We start from the raw sequence: 20,303 nt of genomic DNA, 5'->3' as shown, positions 1-20,303 counted from the left end.
CTATCCTGTTAGAGTAGCTTTTTTTTTTTTTGAGGGGGGGAGGAGTTAAAATGCAAAGAACATCAGTAGGTCCAACAAAACAAACAACTTTGGGATAACATTACAGAAATTAGAATAAAATTTAAACCAAGGATTCTGACAGTCAAAAAGCCACCAAATGAAACTGAACAGAAACTAAATTTGCTTATAGAGTATGTAAAATCTTGTTTGAGAAATGAAAAAATTTGCAGACAACCACAGTGGAACCAAAATGGTGGAGATCGGCAGATACATCAAAGGGCAGAAGCTTAATGTTCAAAGAAATAAAGAAGTGTCAGTGGCCTCACCAGATGCCAGAAACACAACAGCCCCAAAATCCAGAGTCAAAAACAAAAATGAAGAACAACCACGCACCTCCTAGGCAAACAGCTCAACCACATCCCAAACAGCTTTAAATGTCATACAGATTGGTCTGTTAATGCTTAAGATGAAAAGTCTAGCATAATTTGTCAACAAGCTGAAGTAATTGTGCTATGTTGCCAACATCCTCATCAACCCTGAGCAGCATAGGCATGGGCATTCTTTCGTCAAGCTCATCGCTGGGGAAGAGTTTTTCTGGATCAAAGTCTCATGTGATGACTTCGACGAGCTGTGGCATCTGGACGACAAACTCCAACCACCGGACTGGCAGAAGACTGGCCGCCACTGGACTAAACCCGGCTGCATCAAGACTCGGCTGGTCAACTTGGCTCAATCGGTGCACTCAAGCTGGGCTGACTCTGCCCAGCATAGCCTAACGAAGCCGGCCGCTGTCCCCCAATGCAGTCTGCATGTCCCACTGCATGCAGGACTCTTCACCCAAGGTACGGAGTATTGACGCATCCTTTGCCAGTCCCAATAGCCCTACTGCCACTGGTCAAAACACTTTGTTCACTTGCCAACCTAGTGCAGCCTGCAGCCTTCTACACCAAACTTCATCAAGCCAACTGCCACGTCCTACTGTGACACCAACCAAGCTGATAACATGCACCAAACCTTGTGACAACACTGAAAGAAGCTGCTTCATAAGCCTGCCCCGCCCCCCGCTTTCAAATAAATACCCAGCCTGAGGCCACAATATCCCCTGTAACACCCCCAACTTACTAACCAGAAATCTCCTTGCCCCCTCCCCCATCCCTGCACCACAACCCCAACCCAGTCTACCATTCCGACATAGAATCAACCAGTTGCTACCCTCATTGTGATCAGCCTAATCGTACTTGAGCAGACCAACCAGAAAGCACTCCCCGACATAGAATCAACCAGTTGATTAGCCTAATCGTACTTGAGCAGAACAACCAGAAAGCAGATTTCTATTGGCAGGCCATGAAGACCACTATTGCAACATATGTCACAGCCTGCCCGATATGTCAAAGCAACAAGACCGAACACTTAAGTCCAGCAGGTCTTCTTCAACCTCTCGCGCTCCATTGTTATGGTCCTAGGTCAAGTACTTGGCTTTCCACTACCTACCAGGCCGATCTTTTAGGTAGTATCAAAGCTATAACGCCGTCGCGAGTTCGAATCCCGGTGTGAGTAAACTTAGCGGAGGGGGCGACCCAGCGACTTGTGTAGCGCAAAAAGGCGGTCCGGGTCTCTAGAGTAGGCCGTCACAAGTGGGCCTCTGTGGACGTCAGCTCGTGAAGATGGGTGTGATGTTATGGTCCTAGGTCAAGTACTTGGTTTCCCGCTACCTACCAGGCCCGTCTTTTGGGTAGTATTGGCTAGGTGCTTCACATCCCTACACAAGTCTGGGCCGATATTTCTATGGACTTCGTCGATGGTCTTCCCCAAACATCCGGCAAATCGGTAGTATTTGTGGTGGTCGATAGATTCTCCAAGTATGCACATTTTATTCCTATGGCACACCCATATACAGCATCCCGAGTGGCATAGACCTTCCTCGAGCATATTGTCCGCTTACATGACATTCCAGAATCCATTGTCAGTGATCAGGAAACGATCTTTACCAGCACTTTCTGGCAGGAACTTTTTCGTCTGAGTGGCACGAAGCTGAAATTTTCATCATCATATCATCCTCAGACAAATGGCCAAACAAAGGTGGTTAACTACACCGTAGAGATGTATCTATGGTGCCTTGTGGGTGATCGTCCTAAAACCTGGGTTCAGTGGCTACCGTGGGCCGAGTATTGTTACAACACTTCCTTCCACTCAGCCTTGCAATCCACTCCATTCAGGGTTCTATATGGCAGAGATCCTCCTAGGCTTCTCTCTTATACTCTTGGTTCCACCCGCGTGGAAGCAATTGATCAGGCCCTCATGGACCGCGACCAGGTACTGCAAAATATAATAGATCGCCTCCTGAGAACACAAGTTCGTATAAAAGATTTCTACAACAAGGGGCAAAGAGACGTCTTGTACGAGGTGGGGGACTACGTTTGGCTACAACTCCAACCGTACAGACAGCACTCCATTACAGGAAAGTACTTTGGGCCTTTCCCCATTATTCGGTGTGTGGGACCAGTGGCCTATCAGCTGCAACTTCTAGCCACGGCCAAGCTGGACGATGTGTTTCATGTCTCCCTATTGAAACCTATAAGGGCTCACCCCCAAGAATGAGTTATTCGATATCCCAAGAAAGATGAATTGCTATGGGTAAGGAATTGGAAGAAATACGAGCACGGTTAGATGCTTCCATTGAACGTTATGCAATGGAGGAACTCGCTGCTGCAGAAAAACAGGTCACACGACCTCAAATCGCCGACCACATATGCGCACAATAGGTAGCAGAAGCTATCTCGGACGGGCAGAACGGCCCATGGCCGGAAAAATCAAAAAATTCGTCTCCGTTACCGGCCGAAGTCCCTGTAGCAGAGGTCAACGCTGACGAGCAAAAAAAAGGGCAAGGCATCGGAAACTTTCAAAATTTCCCCGCAGGGAGATCCAAAGCCGCATAGCGGGGATCACGATTTGGGGCATTCGACAGGGTTTTCTGCCAAGACGTTGAAATCAATCCTCCCCTGCTCACGGCAAGCCACACTCCGTTCCGCACGGAAGAGGGAAAAAATTTCGGCCATTCCGACCAGGAAATAGTTCTGAGAGTCTGTCTCGGCAAATTTCCAAGCGGCAAAGCCTCCAAGGGCTGTTGTTCACCGCAGGAGCAACAGGAGACTCCGTCGGCGAAATTTTCGCCCTATTCGGGGTCGTGAGGACGAAAGACAACCGTTGCCCACCTTCGTCGATGCCCTGAGGGAAGGATCAGTTGTCGACAAGGTTCCTGCACTTATTGACGGCCGCTATGTTCGGGATCGGTAGGGTTCCAATTCCCGAAGACCCGTCGACGAAATTTCCGCCCTGTTCGGGGCCGTGAGGACAGAAGACAACCGTCGCCCACCTTCGTCGGTGCCCTGAGGGAAGGAGCTGCTGTCGACAAGGTTCCCACACTTACCAACGGCCCCAATGTTCGGGATCGGCAGGAGGATACGACAGGGTTCCAATTTCCGAAGACCCGTCGACGAAATTTCCGCCGAAGGAAGAAGATGGCTTCCGATTCAAATTTTCCTAGGTTAGGAATTTTAATCAGCGCATGAAGCTGAGTCGCGCGCCGAACGGGGGTTCCTGAACCGAGTCAACCCAGGGTAACTCAGACCGGGCCAAAAAAAAAAAAAAAATCCAATTTTTGGCGTCCTGAGGGGGGGTCATAGCTATCGCGGATGCTACTTCGACACCGGTGGAGACGTCGGCATACAGACACTACTTCCGAGCTTGAGGAAAAGCTCGTCTTCAGCCTCTAAACCAGAGAGCAGCAAGGTTAGGGACTCCTAACCTCTAATCCGTGGGCTGCCCAAGTTAGAGGCTTTTCAGCCCTAACATGGACAGCAGCTGGAAGGGTCCTAACCCCTCTCAGCTGAGAGCAGCAGGGGGCCATCCCCCTTCTGTCTGAGAGCAGCAAGGGCTTCTCAGCCCCTTACCGAGAAGAGCAGTATAGCTACAAAAAGGAGGCTCTTGTCCTCCTAACCGAGAGCAGCAACTCTCTTACAACTCTGGATTCACCAATCTCACGCCGCGTTACTCGATCCATGGCAAGGGACCATAACAATGCCACAACAACAATCGAGCACCTCAATGGTATTAGTGTCCCATATCATCAAAATGCCGCCTGCCGATCCAATTGCATCCACAAAAATCCATCCATGCTCCTTAAGAGGCCACAACTCACAGATATATCCAAGGTGCAGAGAAGTCGCCTTGATTTCTTGAGCAATATTTGCCTTGGTAGAGGCAAGGAAGTCCCGAACTGAGGCACAGATCCAATTCCACAAACATTCCAAGAGAGAATGATCATTGATCACTAGTCTTCTTCTTGGACTTCTCAGACAAGTGGTTATCTCCTCGGAGGGGCTCCGTGTAGACAGTGCCCATCACCTTGGCAAGTTCCACTATCTAAGCCCAGGTTTCTAGGTCGAATTTTTGTTGTTCTGTCTGGAGAGCAGCCACATAATTTTGAGCTCTTTCACCCAATATTGGAAGGATGAAGTCCCTTATCTCTGGGTTGCAGGTGTATCTAGTAATAACACAGGGACCACCCTAGAGAAGTTGTCTCGGTTCACCTCTATTCCGGCGCTGGTAGGTGTCAAGGGGAGGATGAGAAGGAATTTTGGGGTGGAGATTTCTCGAAGGTGAGGGAGGGGGAGAGTTCATTATCTGAGTGGTGGCTTGAGGGGTGTGAGGACTGTGGGATAAGGTGGGAGGGTGAATGGCGGCTGTAGGTATCTGGGGGTTGGGATAGATTCTTTCTGGGATAAAATATGTGGTGAGTTGAGATGGGCGGGTAGGGGGTGGTATTGCAGGCTGGAGGGAGGGACTATCAAGGAGGCAGCTGGAATAGCATCAGTGCCAGTTGTAATACTGGCTGGGTGAGGACGCATTTGCTGGGGAGAAGAGACTAGGGTTGCTGCTCTTGATGTGCGGACAGGCTGTGGAGAATCTCTAGATTCAGCTGCAGGACTCAAGGTCACATTTCTAAAGTCTTCCATATCTGCCAATTCAATGTGGATCCAGAATCGGGCATTATCCACCTTAATGCATCGGAAGTAGTGTCCTTCGCAAGGACGAATAGGATTGATGAGGATTCGAGCCTCATCAAGGTGATGTCAGTGTTCAGTAAGAGGGTCCAGAGCAATTATGATGCCAAACTCCGAGATGATGCTCATGAAAACCTCATTGTGCCATAATTTCGCAGGGAGGCCAGTGACTATAGCCCATTGCCCAAATTAACTAGAAGGAGTCTAGGGGACCCATTCTGATATCCCAATGATGCCCAAGGGGGTGTGGGGTGTGAGAGCAAGGGCCACAGAATACTCTTGCTGGGTTTCAAAATGAACTAGCCAGGATTGGGGGTTGAAGTAGGAAATTCTGGGTGTGCAGGGGAGGTGAAGTTCATCGGTCAGTCATTGAAGGATGCTCGTTTTGACGATACTGGGGGAGGTGTGGACTAGGATAGAGCGGGCCAGAGATTGTTGCCCTTTATGGAGCAAGTTGGGAGGGGTTTGGATAGTTTTTGATGTCTCTCGGTGAAGAAGGTGTGGTGGGACATGGTGGCCCGAAAAAAGGTTTTGAATGGCTGGGTTATGGGATTTTGAAGAAAGGGGAGGGCTGATTGGAGGGAGAGGTGGGCTCAAGGGGGTGTTTTGTCTCTGGTGGGGCTTGGAAATAAGGGGGGGAAGGCTCGGGTGTTGTTGCTGGAGCTGGGAGCTCCCCTTGCCGGAGTTGGCGTCAGAGAGAGGCTTCGGATGGCTTTTGCGAACTCCTTCCAACCAAATCCCTAGTTGGTGGGCTCGGGAATTAGATCATGGCGAGCACTGTTGAGCCACAACGATGGACGACACAGCACTCTCTTCGTCCCCAAAAGGAGCTCACCGACAAGAAGAAAATCGAATCCCGTGTCCAAAGTACACGGGTTCAACTGGCTTCGTTCATGACTTGTTGGAATTGAAGAACGAAGCTTGAAATGGCTTTCACTGGAACACAGATGAAGGACATCTTCGATCCGATGGCAGAGGAGATGCAAGTCACCTGTCCAAAGCTCCGAGCGACTATCTCCACTGTAACTCTGTTCTTTCTGTAACTGAAACAGAAATGATGGTTCCTCTTCTTTTGTCGGAAGATCGTCTTCTAGCTGGCATCGAAACCTTCCGTAGGAGGTTCCGGAGTCTCGTCGGAGGGGAGCTCCGAGATTTCCAAGTGTCTGTAGTGACATTTTTATGGATCGAATCTTCTATGTCTTCTCGGTGAGACGTCATCTTTCCGTCGATCAGCATCCGAGAAGGTGGTTGTGCCAGAAATCCGTCGTCGTGGGTTCCAGTCACCGGCCGTGGGGATGGTGACCGGAGAAGGGTCCCGGCTCATTTTCAAAAATCGGCGCACATTAGCACACTTGAAGCTCTCAACGCACGTAACGCGTTTCTCCGACGCATGTTACAAGTCGCTTCGGCTCACGTTATGCACGTAGCTTTCTTTCTCCTCTCGCAATCGCTCACCTCTCGCAAATCGGACCGAAAATCGCCACTCACAAATCGGACTAGATAAATCCCTACCTCTTGCAACTTACCAACATTGTCGAAGAGGACAACCCAGATGATTACTTCAGGGAAAGTCCAGCAACCCACCTCAACTCCCATCCGACCCGCTACTCGAAGTGCTCTTCCCACCCCCTAGTGACCGTTCTCACTGCTTAATTGCTGAGCTACAATCTGAGAAAAGGTACAATGATGAAACTTGGCACAACACGATGGAATTGTCTTCTATCTTGGGAGTTGTTTATGGCACAACACGATGGAATTGTCTTCTATCTTGGGAGTTGTTTATGGCAGAAAACTCCCAAGTCACGATGATTCTTTGGGAGTCCCAAAGAGACAACGGAAATGATAATTTTATCCAGGAACGTCCAGGGAATTAATAGTCCGAGGAAAAGGACTTCAATTAGATATCTCCTTGAATCCCCTAATCCAGTCATAATGATCCTTCAAGAAACAAAATGTCAAAGCATGACTGACCCCATCGCCCATGATCTTTGGAGCTGCTCGTCTTGATTGGCATGCAGTCAACACAATTGGGCACTCGGTGGAATTTTAGCATTCTGGAATTCTGACGCAATTGAATTCTTGGACCGAAAACGTGGCATCACTCCATTGGTCTTCGGCTGAAAGACAGAGCCACGGGGTAATGTGATGTGTTGCTGGAATATACAAGCCTACAAGATATCGAGACCGAAGAGATTTTAGAGAGGAACAACTCAATCTTCTTTGAGGTTGGCAGCATCCTTGGCTCCTAGCAGGTGACTTCAATGCCATTAGATTCTGTAACGAAATACACCCTCCAGCTACCTGAATCTCATCCGTTATGAGGGGATTTGCAAACTTCATCAGCAGCTGTGAATTGGATGAAATTCCCCTATCAGGCAGGTCTTACACCAAGTCAAATGGCCAACAACAGGTTATTCTCTCCAAACTAGACAGATTTCTTGCTAATGGGGAATGGCTTTCAATCTATGAAAATGCTACCAGAAAAACCCTAAACCGTGTAGGGTCTAACCAATGGCCGATCCAATTGGATACCAATTTTGGTAAATGGGGACCAGCTCCATTGCGATTTGAGAACTCATGGTGAAATGAAAAGGATTTTGATGAATTGGTTGCCGACTGCTGGACTCATTTGCAGGCCTAGGGGATGGACCTTTCCTCTCAAGCTTAAAGAGTTAAAAATGAAGTTGAAACAATGGTCCTTAGAGTGTCTCTCAAAAACCAAGGCTGAGAAATCCTCTCCTTTCTTAGATTGTTAACATGGTCACCGCCGAAGAACAAAGGTGTCTCTCTTCCACTAAATTTTTTCTCTAAAATTATCTTCAACATAAGCTTCAAATCCTAATTCAGTGTGAAAAAATTCATTGGAAGCAATGCGCCTGCTTCAAATGGCTTGCCAAGGCGAGGAGGACTAACCGAATTACATATCTATGCATCAATAGTGAAGTAACATGGGATAGGGCCTCTATTATTGACGCCTTGATCAACTTCTTTGTAGAATGCCACTATAGACCAAAGCTCCAACACATCAGGATGGCTTCTTTTAAAAAAAAAAAGGATGTATATATTAACAGAGAAAGAAAATACAAAGGTCAAGGGAGAAAAACCCTAACAACAAGAGATTGAAGGGATGCTCCATGCTTGGAAAGTACATCAACTGCCGAATTAGTAGATCTCAGAATGTGAGACCAAATACAAAAGAATTGAGAGGCAATATCTAGAATCTCCTGGAAAGTGTCCCAATGGCTCCACGGAGGGAGGATGCACAATCGCACCAACCCATAACCACCTTCGAGTCACCTTCAATGTGAAGAGGGCCACTACAGTTGTCTCTGAAAATACGAAGCCCATTGAGAAGGCCATGAAGCTCAGCCAACGTCGAGTCAGAAATGCAGAAACACTAATTACCGGAGGCATCAGAGATAACTCCCCAAAGCCAACAATCCCGAGATTACCGAGAGAAGAATCATCAAAATTCAACTTGAGGAAACCAGGCTCTGGAGGGGTCCATGCCTGCATGACTGGGACCTTGGCGCCAATCCACATCCTAGCCAAGTTGCTCCAATTATCTCGGATAGAGGAACCCACAAAGGAGGAAAAGACCTTCTTAGTAAGAAGCCAAACGGAGATTTGACCAACACACTATCAGCAACTCTCACCGCGGATTCACATTTAGCATGGCTTCTATTCCCCCATCAGTTGCTTCACTCCTTCAGTCTTTGTTCTTTGCCAAGGAGATTGAACTAGCTTTCATGGGTATGCCACGTGACCATGCTCCTAGCCCCGACGGTTATAATGGTGAATTTTTCAGAAGATGTTGGCCAATCATTAAAAATGATGTTTTAGCCATGGTTCATGATTTCTACCAGAGAGGCCTCACTTATAGGGGTATGGGTTCTTCCTTTATTGCTCTTATACCCAAGAAGGCAGACGTGGAGGGCCCTATGGATTATCATCCTATTAGATTGGTCTCCAATTCCTATAAGATAATTGCTCGACTACTTGCCCGACTACTTACTCGGCAACTTAGGGTAGCCTTGCCTTTGTCATTCATCATGATCAAAGCGCTTTCATGAAGAGAAATATTATTGATTCCGCTATGGCTGCGAATGAGCTCCTTGATGTTTTCAAGAGATTGGGATTACCTCATTTCGCCTTAAAGCATGACCTTGAGAAGGCTTTTTTTGTTCTTTTCGTTTTTTTTATGAAAGGCGATTTTATTAAGAGAGATAACAAAGAGAAACAAACACAGAGGAGCTAACCCCTAACAACACGGGATTGAAAGGAGGCTCCCTACTTGGCCAGAACATCGGCCACGAAATTAGCTGATATCGGGATGTGAGACCAAAAACAATCAAAAAGGCTAACAATTTCCATAATTTCAAAAAAAGTGTCCCAATGACGCCATGGAGGCACTAAGGATCGCTCACACCAACCAATCACCACCTTAGAATCTCCCTCGATGTGAATGGGGTCGACGCAGTGATCACGAAAGACTCGAAGTCCATTGAGGAGTTCGCAATACCGAGAGGGCCAACAAAGAAGACGATCTCATTGCCCAAAGAGTCACGAACAACTCCACCAAAACCAGCCTTCCCAGGGTTGCCGAGAGAGGAACCATCAAAGTTTAACTTCAAGACATCGGCCGTCGATGGGGTCCACTCAATTACAGTTGGGGGCTTTGAAGACGTATGGAGCTGGACAAGGCAACACTAATTGTCTCTAATGGAGGATCAAGTGAAGAGGGAGAAGGATTTCTTAGTGTGAAGCCAAGTGAAAATATTCCTTGAGATAATTTTAGCGACTCTCTCCTGGGATTCTAACTTGGCGTTGAACCGCCTTTGGTTGTGCTCTATCCAGAGACCCCAAGGAATGAAAGTCGAGCAAGCAAAGATCATCATTCTTCCAAGGCCGGAGACAGTAGACCAATAAGCATCCGACAAGTGGTGGGGAGATCCAAAGGAAAGCATAACTGGATACCAATATGACTGAGAATCGACGTGTCCAAATCCCCCAAGAGAAAGGGCATAAAAAGGACAAATGGTGTCCACCCCGGGTTGGCCACGCTTCCTAAGATTGTCAATCGAATAAATTTTGTTGAGGCAGACGCTCTACATGAAGAACTTCACTTTGGGAGGGGGGGGGAGGGGGCACTGAGATGCCAAGTGAAATCCACTGCATGCCCTGAGCTATGAGTGAGTCATCCTCTGATTGCGAGGTATGCGGAGGCGACCGAAAAAGAACCACTATTATCAGGCCACCATATTAACTTATCCGGTCTGCTAGCCTAAAACCTAGTCGGTCGAATGGCATACAATAGGCGATTGGCCTCCAGAGCTTCTGGTCCCAACCCCCATCACAGGCGGAACAACTAAAATCCTCCTCTCAGGCGGCTTCAACAACTAAAATCCTCCTCTGCATGGAGAGCCTGAAGAGGGTTGGAAAAGAGTTGTGCAAAAGGGGAACCCCTTACAATGAGAGATTGGACCTCAAGCAAACTGCCTCTTGAAAATCAAAGCTTACAAATATAAGTGGGCCAGAATCTTTTACTAGGGCCTCAAGCAATTAAATACTTATATGTGAGAAATGTGAGTCCATCCATAGTTCTACAGAATCAAGATGAACATCATACCTACCATATGGTTTCTTTCTTTTCTTCTTGAAAAATTGGTAACAGCTTCTTGACTACGAATCAATACAAGAACTTCAATGTGTAATCATAAAATATAGTTGACCTTCTTGAAAGGCCTCACTCTCAATTATTCAACCATTCCATTTACTTCATGCAACTTTACCAAAATCTGGACAAGTTATTCTTGAATCACCATTTCATCACTTAACTTATTCGGCAATTAAAAACATTAGGCCCTTCAGCAACATCTATATTTCCAAAATGCATTGCAAGGAACATTCAAAAATGGTCTATAACCATTTTCTCCACTAATAGAGTAATCTTATGTAATTACAACAAGATGAATCATTAAAACTTTTGAGGATGCCTTAAACCTCTCTATTATGGAAAAGGGTAGTTTTGCCAACCAGATGGCAAAAACACTAAATAGTGGCATGGTGAAAGCCTGTTAAACCTAGCTTGCCCAAGACAGAACAAGTTAAGATGTTCTTTCTATAATGGGCCTCAGAAAGCCTGACTTGTCCTTCAAATATTAATGAGTTCCTTTCTTTTCCAAAGATGCCATAGAAACACAATTAGAGCAGTTTTTCATAGAGTTGTTTTTCGCTATTGGACAAGGCCAGTGTATTGTTTATTTTATATATATATATATATCAGTCAGTAAAAATGCCATCATTCTTTGGCTCCTTTACTCCATGAGTCAAGTTAATTCTCTTATTGTATAAAGGATCACTAATGGTAGAATAAAACCACAATGGCTTGTTTGGAGTTTTTCCCTCATTGTATAAAGGATCACTAGTGGTTGAATAAGCTAATTCTCTTACTCCATGGGCTTGTTTGAAGTGTCTCCCTCATTGTAACTTTATTTATATATATATATATATATATATATATATATATATATATATATATATATATATATATATATATATATATATATATATATATATCAGTCAGTAAAAGCCCCATCATTCTTTGGCCCCTTTACTCCATGAGTCAAGCTAATTCTCTTATTGTATAAAGGATCACTAATGGCAGAATAAATCCACAATGGCTTGTTTGGAGTTTCTCCCTCGTAGTATAAAGGATCACTAGTGGTTGAATAAGTTAATTCTCTAATTCCATGGGCTTGTTTGGAGTGTCCCCCTCATTTTAATTTGATAATACGTTCTTGGCCTTTTCTTCGGTTTACCTGTGTTTCCACCCTCAAATAGAATTCTTATCGGTCTCCAAAAAACAAAAATTAAAAAGCAAGTCATTTAATTGCTATAATGAGGAGCTAGAGCAGTTTGATCTTTCACAAACAATAAGCATAAAGAAAATATGTAGGAGACTGTATCCACTGAAGCCAGGATGAAGAAAGAACCACATTATGCCCTAGAAATGAAAAGAGTTAAGCTGACCACATCCATGATCAAGAAAGAAAAAAATAAAACAACAAGAAATCAAAAGAGTATTTCACTATTCCCATTATCATTTTCAGAACCTTTTTCCCAACAGTATTGCGATTCACCATCAAAAGATTAAGTGAACTCAATATCAACTTTAAAATTTCCTATCTTTCTAGTCTTCCATAAAAGGTGAAAAGAAGAGTTCAACTTCCAAATATTCCCAGTGTGGACCTTAACTACAAGGATTGAAGGGAAGATCAAAAAGTGTCCCTAACAAATTGATCATAATACATATAAGAAAACTGTAAATTTCAGAATTTAGAGAAATTCTACTTATCTATAATTCTTTTTCATATATACATTACATTTCAGATGGGAAAGTGAAAGTGAGAAACAAACCCTTCAGCCTTTATCACATGTTGGAGTCGCTCTTTTACATGAGTAGCATCTAAAGGAGCAAAACGAAAGCGGGTACATCTTGACTGTAAGGCTGGAATTATCTTGTTCACATGATTGCAAATAAGTGCAAATCTGGTGCTCTTTGTGTATTTCTCAATAACTGCAACATATACAAGCACAAAGGCAAACATGTGAACATGAAGAAAGGGAAAGCAGTGAAAAACTACAAAAGAATCATAAAAAAATTATGAGAATCCATCAGTCACCTACTTCTACGCAGGGCAAATTGGGCATCTTTAGTCATAGCATCTGCCTCATCCAACAGAACCAACTTTAGATGAAGCTTCACTCTGCAAATAACAAAAACAGTAAATGTTAGAGAAAAAAGTTTACCTGCCAATTTTGATAATAGAGTTTTCTTTTCTTTGTTCATCACCTAAAGATATCTTCTGTTAAATTAAAACGAAAAAATGAAGCAAATACACAGCAACAAAACTGGCAGTAACGGAACTGCAACTAGTTATATATTTAATTTAAAGTGCACAAATCAGATTATATTCAAGTACAAGTGGATTTTATCAATGAAGGAGTAATCCCACATTAGTTTTTTTATTTTTTGATGAAGATGTATTATTATTAAAAAGAAGGAAGAGAAAACTACAAAAGCGGAGGGCGCAAATCCTTTACAATGAGAGATTGTAGGAAAGCTCCCTCCTTGGCAAGCACATCTGCTGCCGAATTAGCAGATCTCGGAATATGAGACCAAATACAAGAAAAGGAAGAAACGATATCCAAAATCTCCTGGAATACGTCCCAATGCCTCCATGGGGGAGAAGAATTGCGCTGGCACCAACCAATCACCACCTTGGAATCCCCTTCGATGTGAATAGGCCCACTACATTTGTCTTTGAACACCCGCAATCCATTAAGAAGGCCATGTAGTTCCGCCGACATTGAGTCGGATATGCCTAAAGGACCAGCATAGGAAAAACATTTGTTCCCAGTTGAGTCTGAAATGACGCCCCCAAATCCCGCGATCCCGGGGTTTCCAAGAGAAGATCCATCAAAGTTTAGTTTTAGGTAGCCAGTTTCCGGAGGGGTCCATTCCTGTATAACTGGGATTTTAGCTCCAATGTGCATCCTCGCCAAATTGCTCCAGTTGTCTCGAATGTCAGTGCCTTTGAAAGAGGAGAGGGGGTTTTTTGTCAATAACCAGGTTGATATTTGCCCAATCACTCTATCAACAACTCTAGCCTTAGATTCACTTTTAGCATCAAACCGCCTTCTATTCCGTTCATTCCAAAGCCCCCATGGAACGAAACTAGCACAAGCTGAGATAATCAATTTACCGAGGCCAGGAAGGGGATATCCCAAGATCGACTTGCAAAAGCTTATCAGGTCAACAACAATCCAAAATTGAATCTCCAATTTGCTTAAAATAGAGGTTCACACAATCCATGAGAACTGGCACTGAAGAAGAGTATGACTGGTGGATTCATCTTCACTGTGGCAGAAAGGGCATAGTGGATCTATAGACGGGTGACCTCTTCTTCTGAGCACATCAGCCATGAAAATTTTACTTTGATAGGCACTCCACATGAAAAATTTTACCTTTGGGGGGGCACAAAGATTCCAGACAAAGTTGATGTCATGCTCCCTTTGCGTCGGATCCCAACCGTTGATGTATCCATATGCCGAAGCAATTGAGAATTTCCCACTTTTTTCAGGCCACCAAATGAGTTTGTCGTCATTGGAAGGCCAAATTCTAACATGTTTCAAAGCATCTAAGAGGCTGCTGGCTTCCATGGCCTCCATGTCTGTTAAACCCCTTCGGGGATGTAGGTTCACATTCCCTCCCTCAAAAGCATCCGCAACTGTAATTTCCTTGTGAGTGGAGAGAAGGAAAAGAGTGCTGAAAGAGTTCCGTAAAGGTGCCTGTCCTATCCACCAGTCATCCCAGAATTTGAGAGATCTTCCTTTACCCACAAAAAATCTACAGGCTAATGAGAAATTCTGAAGAAGCAAAAAAATAGATCTCCATATTGAGGATAGTCCTCTCCGATTTCCTCCAACCATCCACCATGGCATATTCTAGCCCAACTTGACGCGAACCATATCCTTCCAAAGATTGGAGGAGTTTGTGTTGTACTTCCAAATCCATTTAAGCATTAAGGCTTTGTTCATTTCTTTTGATTTCCGAAGCCCTAGTCCTCCCAATCTTTTAGGTAAGCAGACTTCATTCCATTTGACCAAATGATATTTAAAAGAGTCACTTGATCCTCTCCATAGGAATCTTCTTTTCATTTTATCTATGGCTTTGCAAACTGAGGATGGGCAAGGCAGAAAAGATAGTGCATAGTTTGGGATGCCAGCAATACAAGATTTAAGGAGAATTAGTCTGCATGCCTTACTAAGTAGCCGCCCCTTCCAACTGGCTAGCCTGGATTCAATCTTTTCAACCACTGGGATCCACAGATTTTGGGAAATACGCCCATGGAACAGATGAAGACCAAGATACTTCGCTGGAAGCGTATCCGTAGAGCATCCAAATAGATTTGCCATCCCTTCAAGGTCTTATGGCCTCACATTAAAACCAATGAGAGAGGTCTTCCTCCAGTTAACTTTCTGACCTGATGCAATTTCAAAGAGCCCTAATACTGCTTTTATCCTCCTAGCAGTATCCATATCACCGGTGCCAAAAATTATGGTATCATCCGCATATTGCAAAATCGGTATATTGAAGGCTTGTTGAGAGCTGGTTGAGGAGAGCCATCCAAGGTCAACCGCCGAATAGAACATGGCTGAGAGAAATTCTGCTACTATGTTGAATAAAAGTGTGGATAGAGAGTCACCTTGTCTTATTCCCCTCGTGCCTTTAAAATAACCGCATACCGAACCATTGAGGATCAGGGAGTAGGTTGCTGAGCCCACACAGCTTCTTATCCAAAAACACCATTTCTCTCCAAATCCCATTTTTTCCATTGTTTCATCCAATAGGGTCTAGTTGACACGGTCAAAAGCTTTTTCGAGATCAATCTTGAGGGCTATTCTCGGCTCCTGGTTACGTTTGAAGTGATCCATAAACTCATGCGCAGCCATTGCGGAGTCTAAAATTTCTCTTCCCTTGAGGAAAGCGCCCTGCCCTTTGTGGATGACAAGAGGAAGCAAAATCTTCAAACGGTGCGCTAGGAGTCTTGCAATAATTTTGTATGCACTCGAGACCAAACTGATAGGCCGGAAGTCTTCTGGTTTTTCCACAGTTGTCTTCTTAGGGACTAGAGTGATAAAAGATGCACCAATGCTGCGGAATGTTATGCCATTTCTGTAAAAACCTCCGATCATATCATTGATATCTTCCTTAATCTTGGGCCAAAACTTTTTCAAAAAGTCTCCATTAAATCCATCAGGACCCGGAGCTTTGTCGCTTTCCATGCCCAATACTGCCAGCTCAATTTCTTCAGACGAGAAAGGGGATTCAAGAAGTGAGGCGGCTGTTGTGGATATACGGGAGAAATTGATGTGCTGGAACCTCAGCCTGTTGGCACACTCCTCCGAATATAGACCTGTAAAAAACTGAACCAACTCATTAGTAATTGAGGTCCGACTCGATGTTACCTCATTGTTGATGCATAATGAGGTAATTCGGTTTGCATCTCCCTCCTTTAACCATCTAAACCTGGCACGTTGCTTCCACCGGATCCTCTCTTGGTGCAGGATAGTTTTTAGCTTATGGTTAAAAGAGCTTCAGCGAGAGACTTCATCAGGATTTAAATGTCTCTGTTCCTCCACCAGGTCTAGTGTCTCAATCTGAGACATAAGAGATCCTTTCTCAACTAACAGAGAAGTATGTCTACTCTTGGCCCACTCTTTAATTTTCTCTTTTAAGTACCGCAACTTTAGAGGGAACGCCCACTCCCTTCTACCAAGGTTTAGCCCCGCATCCCACCAATCATTGATAAGTTGTTCAAAATTTTCCTCCATAAGCCAAGAGTTTTCAAATCGGAAAGGCGAGGGTCCCCATTTTTCAAATGTGGTAGTCAGCATAATAGGCCAATGATCAGATCCCACCTTATTGAGGACTCTACCTGTGACGTTCTCAAACATCTGCATCCAGTCATGACAAGCCAAGAATCAGTCCAGTTTTGATAGAATTGGTTGTTGTTGTCCATTTGACCATGTGTAATTCTTCCCAGATAGGGAAATCTCATCCAGCCCACACACCCCAATAAAATCAAAGAAGCCTCGCATAGAGGCCGAAATTCGGACTGCCGGAGGCTTTTTTTCTTGACAATATCTGATAGCGTTGAAATCTCCTGCAAAGATCCACAGGAGATTCCAATTCTGCTTAAGAGAATTAAGTTCCTCCCAAAAAGAGTTCCGATCTCTGTATCTGGTCGGACCATATACTCCTCCCACACACCAGAGTTTCCCGGAGGAGAGATCACGAAATTGAATACCTAATGAATACTGCCCCTTAATGATGTTGATAGAGTCAAAGAAAGTTGAGTCCCATGCTAGAAGAATACCTCCTGAGTGACCAATAGCATCCACAGCTTCCCATTTAATTGAGGGACACGACCAGAGCTCTTTTGCGATGGCATCAGTCATTTCTTGGCATTTGGTTTATTGGAGGATTATTATAGAAGCCTTGAATTGAGCGAGAAAACTTGATATCATGCCGCGCTTTCGGGCGGCGCCAATACCTCTGACATTCCACAAAAGCAAAATCATTTACTATCTCGGGTTTGTACTCCTGATGTGATTGTGTCTCCCGGTAACTGACCCTTGTAAACAACCCCCAATATGCTAGCCAATCTCATCATATTTTGCCATGTTTCATCGTCATATTTATGACTTTGAACTTGGAGGGCCTTCACCAGACGAGCAGATCTATCATTTGGAGTGAGAGATGTTTTAACCATGCTCATCTTCTTAGCCAGTCTGTTAGATTGCCTCCTTTGTAGGGCGGTTTCCACTTGTCTTCTTCTTCTTCTGTTTTTGGTCAGGATAGGTGGAGAGGGTGGAGTGGAGGGTATTTTTGGAATTGAGTTGGGAAAGTTCAGATTGGCGGTCTCCATTTGAGTATTCAGAGTTTGGGTGGATTCCATCTGCCTCTCTGATCTTCTAGATTCAGAGTCCATATCAGGCACAATTCCCAAGAGAGTTTTTGGGCCATTTGTTTGACTTGAGGAGCTATCTTCAAGACTGATATTAGAGTCCTCCTTTCTGTTTTCTGTAGTCCGGGATTGACTACCCTGCTTGTACCCATCGAGTTCAACATTCTGCGTGTCAGGGCCATTGGGATAGTCTTTCTGGGGGGAAGGGTATTTCTGGAAATGGGAATCAGGTGGCATATTTTTTACGGGTGTGGGGGAGGGTGAGAGAAAAGAGGGGGAGAAAAGAGAGGATATTTCCGAAATTTTCAAAATCAGCCATGCCGGTACGGGAAGAGCAGCCATAATCAGAACACTGTTCAGAAGAATCAGGGACAGGCTGGAGCTCGTTCTGCGTACCCTGCGCACTCAGGGAGTGGGTAGGCTCGTTTTCCGAGGCAAAACTGGTTTCGGAGAAGCTTCCTGATTCATCAACTTTGAATTTGAAAGTGGGCTGTGATTTTTAAAATTTCCGGAAGAGAGCTGATCTGAAACGTTACCCCTATTTGCTTTTTCGAAAGTTGGGCCCGAGATTAAAGTGTTTGGTACCACACCTCCCGTCTTCCCAGATAGGAAAGGCTGATTTGAATTAAATAGCTCTAACACGCCATCAGTATTCCTCGAGAGGGCACCCTTTGACACATTGCAAGTGGTTCTCGGCAGATGGGTTACTAGCTCGTACCCCATTTTCCCAGAGGAGTCAATGGGTCTCGGGATAGGGGAAATCCCGGGATAGCTCGTTGCTGAAAGCTTTTTTGAATTTAGAACTGAGTCAGGACTCAGGAATGGGGATGACTCACCTGAGTGGGAGATATTTGGACTCATGTCTCCGGAGTAGACTCGTTTAGTGCTCTGAGAGGCTGAGTCTGAGGTCGTGCTTCTTCTTCCTCGCGTCCGGCACCGTTCCGGTGGACACAGTATGCAGAGGTCCTCAAAAGATACCTCTATCCACACGAAATTTCCCCCGAAGCAGAGCTTTTGGAAACACTTCTCACTCCAACATGAGTTTGGATCGACGAAGGCCTTCGCAACTTCAAGGTCTGTTCCCTCCATTGTGGCGTCCGACCACTTGATGATCTTTCCGAAGGTTGCAAAAATCGCGTTGAGAACCTTCATCGTCCACAGCTCGACCGGAAAGCCGCGGATCGAGATCCATTGGCCAAGGGGCTTGCATATTGTAGTTTCGGTCCACTGCGAAACACATAGGTCATCTTCTTGGAGCCAGTTCCTATTTTCCAGGATTACTTCCGTCTCCTCCATCGATTTTGGAAGAACCAGCCATTTCCGTGGCTCCAACCTCGCGACCCTGGGCTGTGTTCGAAAGAAATCTCCGAACCAAATCTTGAGGTTGTCGCAGTTCCACCTCTCAGAGGTCGATTCTACGATCAAGCCGGCAGTGAGGTTTATATCAGTAAAAGTCACAGGGTTATTAGTTGGGAAAAATCTCCCAACTTCAGCTAGTCATTTTAGGATGGACCTGAAACCAACTTTGACACAGTATGAATGCAGGATGTCTGCACCATACTTGTGTTGTTCACTTCTCAGGCTTTAGGCCTGTTGAACATTTGTATAGGCTTAGACATGCTGGAAGTGTTAGTAGGAATAATCTGATATAGGTTATTGTGAAGAAAAAAGTAATGTGACTATCAGTAGGAAAAAACTTCCCAACTTCGGCAGGTCATTTTGTGATAGATCTGAAACCCATTTTAATAGTTTCAAAATAAGCATATATGTCTGACAAAACATAAAAAGGTTTCATAAGGTGCATAATAGTATATATGTGCTAGCATCAGGCTTTTAAGTCTTTCAAGAGAAAATAGAATCAACTAGAAGAATTACCCAAAGGAAAAACTTTGAGTACTCGCAAAATTCTGAATCTGCTGGCGAACGACATCGATTCCCCTGTCATCAGAAGCATTGAGCTCAAGAATCATATTCTGGTACTGGGACCCGAAGATCTTCCTTGCCACAGCGAGGATGGTAGAGGTCTTCCCGGTTCCGGGAGGACCATAAAGAAGAAGGTGGGGTAATTTGTTCTCGTTGGTGAGTCTATCAACTAAGGATATTATCGCGCAAACAAACACCAAAATTACGTACACAGCGTTAGTGAAACCAAAACACGAGTAAGTCAGAAGCGAAGAAGAAAACAGAAATAGCTAGACAGGCTCACTAGTATCGACGATGTCTCGATGGGCAGCGACGTCCGCGAGGGATCGAGGACGGTACTTTTCCACCCAAGGCATAGCTTTGGGTTCGCCGGCGGCCAAAAGAACAGCTTTGCCTTTGTTGGATTTGGTCGGCGGACCGTCCTCGATTTCCATTGGAGAGGCGACGCTCACCATGATTTCTCTCTTGCGCGCGCTCAAGCTTCCCCTCTCCCTCGTGCTGTGGCTCTGTCACTCGCTCAAAATCATGGCGCCAAAACTCTCTGCATTTAGAGGGAGGAGCTCTGGCAACTCGCACAAGTTACTCGCTCAGTTATCGGAGGGTATACAGGACCCACGTGTGAAACAGAGTAAAGGTGTAATACTGCAATAATTAATAAAATTATACCAAATAAAAAAAAGGTACATCAAAAGAGCTCATGGATATGGTAGGCATTAAAAAAACAGCAAAAAATTACTGAAAATGAATCTAGTAGAGCCAAAACTAATTTGGTGGCACTAAG

The 20,303-nt window shown here is 44.8% G+C and overlaps 1 protein-coding gene across 1 annotated transcript in view; it reads right to left on the bottom strand.

The window, feature by feature from the left end:
- Nucleotides 1–20,025, bottom strand: part of LOC137946203 (replication factor C subunit 3) — a 51,642-nt gene extending 31,617 nt beyond the window's left edge. Inside the window, exons 1-4 of the mRNA XM_068792416.1 lie at nucleotides 19,806–20,025; nucleotides 19,475–19,691; nucleotides 12,753–12,832; nucleotides 12,483–12,642 (exon numbers count right to left, since the gene is read on the bottom strand). Coding sequence (XP_068648517.1) covers nucleotides 12,483–12,642; nucleotides 12,753–12,832; nucleotides 19,475–19,691; nucleotides 19,806–19,977 — 629 coding nt within the window. The 5' untranslated portion in view covers nucleotides 19,978–20,025. The remainder of the gene's footprint in view (nucleotides 1–12,482; nucleotides 12,643–12,752; nucleotides 12,833–19,474; nucleotides 19,692–19,805) is intronic.
- Nucleotides 20,026–20,303: the final 278 nt, after the last annotated feature.

The sequence above is a fragment of the Aristolochia californica genome, unplaced genomic scaffold, assembly GCF_029961685.1.
Source record: "Aristolochia californica isolate CCGP_79_NKW_82.1479 unplaced genomic scaffold, dmAriCali1.0.hap1 SCAF_12, whole genome shotgun sequence".
Classification (NCBI taxonomy): Eukaryota; Viridiplantae; Streptophyta; class Magnoliopsida; order Piperales; family Aristolochiaceae; genus Aristolochia; species Aristolochia californica.
Note: the sequence above shows the minus strand (reverse complement) of the source record. Positions and strands in the feature narration are given on the sequence as shown.